General features: G+C 34.5%; 1 protein-coding gene across 2 annotated transcripts in view; it reads right to left on the bottom strand.

The window, feature by feature from the left end:
• The window catches only part of LOC106686077 (uncharacterized protein PF3D7_1120600), a 14306-nt gene extending 12926 nt beyond the window's left edge, over positions 1–1380 (bottom strand). Inside the window, exon 1 of one of the 2 annotated variants that reach the window (XM_014429197.2) lies at positions 1174–1380. In XM_014429197.2, the coding sequence (XP_014284683.1) occupies positions 1174–1203 (30 nt within the window). In that variant the 5' untranslated portion in view covers positions 1204–1380. The remainder of the gene's footprint in view (positions 1–1173) is intronic. The other variant, XM_014429196.2, reaches the window with a different exon arrangement.
• Between the last annotated feature and the right edge of the window lie 3403 nt (positions 1381–4783).

Here is a 4783-nt window from a genome sequence, read left to right as displayed (position 1 = left end):
AGAGAGAGAGAGAGAGAGAGAGAGAGAGAGAGAGAGAGAGAGAGAGAGAGAGAGAGAAGAAGTTGTAAAGGAATAGAGGTTTTTAAGAAATGGAGGAAGGCTGCCCAGTAACCATCAGATATATGGTGTGATAATCAATGTTATGTATATTTTTTATAAAACAACTTTGACCATTATTTTAGAAACTATTATTTATTTATTGGTATTGTAGCAACCGTGCTACTATCTATTGGTTAACGTACAAGCTGTCGATTCAATGTTACATACTGATGCAACACTACCTAGCTGGTGCAACGAGTCGTTAGGCAAACATCATATATTGAAATATATATTTCTTGTCAATAATTATATCGTACAAATTAATAACCATGTTATATGTTCTAATATACTTGAATGTATTATTACAATCATTAAAAATTACAATAGAGTCATCTGATCCACTAAAAGCTAACGTCATACACACAGCATCTCTCGATGGCGTCCAATAGCCACGGAGAGATTAACTAACGCAACTTGATAGACCACTCTCTTTTCCCTGGAGAGTGAACTTTCCTTTCTGCAAGGACTAACAGCTAGTTCCTGAAGGACTTGCAACCCCCTTTACGATCGCCAAGCTGGTTCTCTATGGAATGAAGTTTCCATCCTTCGTAAAACATTCTGTCAATTTATATTCTAGGTAGATACCTAACCTGTATGAACACGTACATACTATACCTTCTGGTATAGCGACAGTAGCTCATATCTTCAATTGGAGTCAAAACCGTCTAATCTGACACAGCCACCTCGACAGTATCAAACTTTACATTTTTATAGAAGGGTAATAATAATAAATAATAAATAGGATTTATATTGTTGATAAACCAAATTATTGGAAATAACATTTATTACAACTTCTACTCAGTTCAAATTTGCGATTAAATGAATGGTTTTACAGATGATTATATTAATGTGGGATATCCCTCTTAACATAAACCAGTGCACCAGAGGCGTGGCCAATCCCTCACAACTTGGCTTCACTTAGATTAGGAGAGTAGGTTTATGCTATATACCCGATTGTGCCAGTGCTGTTTGAATCGTAACATTCTAGCTTAACGTGTCAGACAGAAATTAACAAAATGCAAAATTTTTAATATTTTGTATATGTGTGGTAAGTAATTAATTTGAAAAACTCACTTTCTTTTTGTCTTTGCGTATTAGCAACATTTTGATTCTAGTCAGGAAGGATCTGCACTGCTTTTATGGCTTCGTCAGGGCATGGTGAAAGGTTATAAATATTAGGTTTATAAAATAATTTTAATATAACCCAGATGATTTCGATTATCGGTAATTCGATTTGATTCCATAAAATTGGATATATTACTTTACTTAGATAGAAATGAAATATACAGTAAGGGTAAGTAAGGTAATGAGGAGTGTGTATTATGCTGAATTCACATGTTTGCCAATTGTCGAAAGTTCAAGATTTATGCAAATACTTGGTAAACAAAGAAAGCTGCAAACGTTGGTATCCATAAGCTTGTATGTCCTTTTGATTTAATGTAAATCAGGTTAGCTTACCTTCTATGGTTAGTTCATTAACAAAATTTCAGAACTGGCCATGGGAAATCCTCTGACTCCTGATCTTTCCAACGCATTAAATAAATACTCTTAACTAATAACTTCCCCCTCCATATCATTCATAAACTTATAAACAACTACAAAAATCGTCTCAACACTTCATCCAATTCTTCAGAGCCCCCCTCTATCCCCTTATTAAGGCCAATACCACACATCTCCTCTCTTTCAGATAACATCCAAAGATTCTTACGTTCCGCTTTACCTAACCTTCGTATTGCTTTCTGTTCTCACAACAAACTGTTCAGTATCTCCTCCCAATTTAAAGCCCTATCCCTCTTCTACAATGATCACATGTCCTATACCGCATCCCTCACGGGTACTCCACTCTCAATTGTAATTCCTCTTACATTAGTGAAACCAAAAACCCCTTAAAATAACGCATTACACTCACAAAAATCTTCTGTTTCCTCACAATAATTATTCTGCCTCAAAACTATCAGATCATTCCTTGTCTTTAGACCATTTCTTTGATTTTGATAAAACTTCTATACTTGCCACAGTTCTTAACCATGACAAAAGACCTTTCTATGAGATCTTCTGTATCAAACAGAACTACTCTTTGACATATTCCCAAATACTTAATTTATTGAAACAATGCCAATGTTAATCCCTCCCCCCATGTTTTATGTTCTTTTATCTTTTTTAAATTAATTGTTGTCACCATTTTACGTTTCCTTTTTTAAATTCCTTAGTTTTTCCATCCAAGTAACTTGTAATTTTGACCTTCCGATAGTTTCGTCATATTTTCTAAAGTACTTCTGAAAGAATTATACCGCACGCCCCGCTGACCACATTTGGATTTCCCATATTTCCCAAGCAGGTTGGTGTTTTATGTTTTATCCTCTTTTTTCTTATTTGTCCTTATCCACGTTATTATTATGTACACTACATATTATTGTCATATTTTCAATATTCCTTTTTTTGTGTTACTTAAATTTATATTTTGTTTCTTTATTCCAGTATTTTACTTAAATATTTCATTAGTTTAATATATTTTTTTTCTGAACGGAATATGGTCCGGGTGCGGTCAAAAAACTCAAATAGTAAATAGGTATACTATTTGAGTTTTTTTGACCGCACCCGGACCATATTCCATTCATTAATACACACGGTCAATCAACAATCTTCCAATATTTTCTTTCTCTTTGTTTTTGCATAACTTTAATTTTTAAATTATTATTATTAAATTAAAATATTCATATTTCTTTGTTTCTTTTGCATTATATAACTTTGTATTTCTATTTCCTTAATTATGTTATACTTACATATTTCATTCCTCATACATACGTTTCCTTTCCCACTTTTTTCATTATTTTTATTTTTACTAATTTTCATTTTGTACTTATATTCACTTACTAGATTTTCATATTTATTCTATTAATTTTTCTTTCCTCTTACTTAATTTTAACATAAATTTTCTCATATAGTCTTTATCATCTTATAGCACTTCAACTATTCATGTATGTTAACGCTATTTATGTATCCATATTTTCAGAAGGCTAGAAATTACGGCCGAAACGTTGGTACTTATAAATAAGTTTTTGTTTATTTTTGTTCTACACTGATCGCACCCACAACCATCTTCTTTACTTTTTTTTTTTAACGTTTGCAGGTTTTTTCCCTCAATGGATTGGCTGGCTAAGTCAGAGCGTCCCTCCACTTCTCTCTGTCCCACCAGTCTTCCTCCATAAGTCCCCTGCCGGCCGTGTTCTCCTCCATGCAGTCCTTCCACCGGGTTTGGGGTCTTCCTCTCCTCCGTGTTCCTGGTTGTTCCCTTTGCAGAAGTCTCTTCCACCACCTACGTTCTGGCATCCGCTGACAGTGCTCATACCATTGCAGTCTGCTCCTTCCAACCCTCTCAGGAACTCCTTCGGTCACCCCTAGCCCGCTTCTAATATCCTCATTCCTGATTCTATTCTGCGAATAAACATCAGGCACACCCTCCAGAAATCCATATCTGCCGCTTGTATTTTGGAGTAGAGTCCTGGGTTGTGTCCAGGTTTCTGCGGCGTAGTTAAGAGAGGGCTCAACAATACTTTTAAAAATTCGCCTTTTGTTGTCCGTTGAGGTGACCGTATTCCAGAGGAAAGAAAAGGGAGAGTAGCATATGTCCTTTGATGTCAAACCATCCTATCCTCATATTTAATTAACAACATTATAAACAATGCATTTCCGAAGCTTAGGGAAATTCTTTAATTAATTAAAACACAGAGATCACAAACATTTATCTGTTAGCAGTTTTAGAACAATGATAACTGAACACAAACGTATGGATCCAGCACAAGCCCCCTTTAATTTGCGCCCCAAAACCGAAAATCAACGAGTCGACCACAAATTCAGTCCAACTTGTACCAAACAATTTGTTATAATGTACGAAAAGTTCTTAAGTGATTATTTGTCCGTTTATGAAGATTATTAAAAAATATTACAATTTAAATTTTATATCTCCTGCCCGACTGTATCCTTTAATAATATTACTGTTATACACTTATTCCTGTTGAACAGATCCGTTACCTAGGACATCTGGACAAATGACTGACTTGGAATCTTCATAAAAGCCAGGAACATACTCGTAGATTCCGACAATTACAACACTTACTATACAAACGGTCTAAAATTCTAATCCATTACAAAAGACTCGTTTATATGGCTATAATAAGGCCAATCTGGACTTACGGAGCTGAGCTTTGGGACATTTCTAAACCATCGAATTCCTCTTGTATCCCAATTACAGCCGATATCCTTCGTAAAATCCTTATTGCTCCTTACTTCGTCACAAATAAAGTCTATGAGGACATCAATGTGCCACTTGTTGCTGATTGGACCAGAATACCAATCCTTCCATGGTAAAACCACCCAAACCCACCTGTTTCTGGCCTGGTTTCTATATTACCTGATAATCTTCCTAGGCCTAGAATGATTATCATCTAGAAAAGAAGTTGGCTCCAAGATTTTCTATAAAAATGTCATTGGAATTCTATCAATGGGTAGATTCTCCTTATATTTGTATCATTATATAACTAACATTAAAAAATTACTTGTTGTGTATATTTTAATACAGTTGTAAACATCAACAAATAAATTTAAAAGAAAAATAATAATAGAATTCCGTCAATCATAAAGTTGATAAAGACTGCATCTCCCTTACATATCGAAACATTTTGAA

Source organism: Halyomorpha halys, unplaced genomic scaffold, assembly GCF_000696795.3.
Source record: "Halyomorpha halys isolate HHAL.00 unplaced genomic scaffold, Hhal_1.1 Scaffold775.1, whole genome shotgun sequence".
Lineage (NCBI taxonomy): Eukaryota > Metazoa > Arthropoda > Insecta > Hemiptera > Pentatomidae > Halyomorpha > Halyomorpha halys.
Note: the sequence above shows the minus strand (reverse complement) of the source record. Positions and strands in the feature narration are given on the sequence as shown.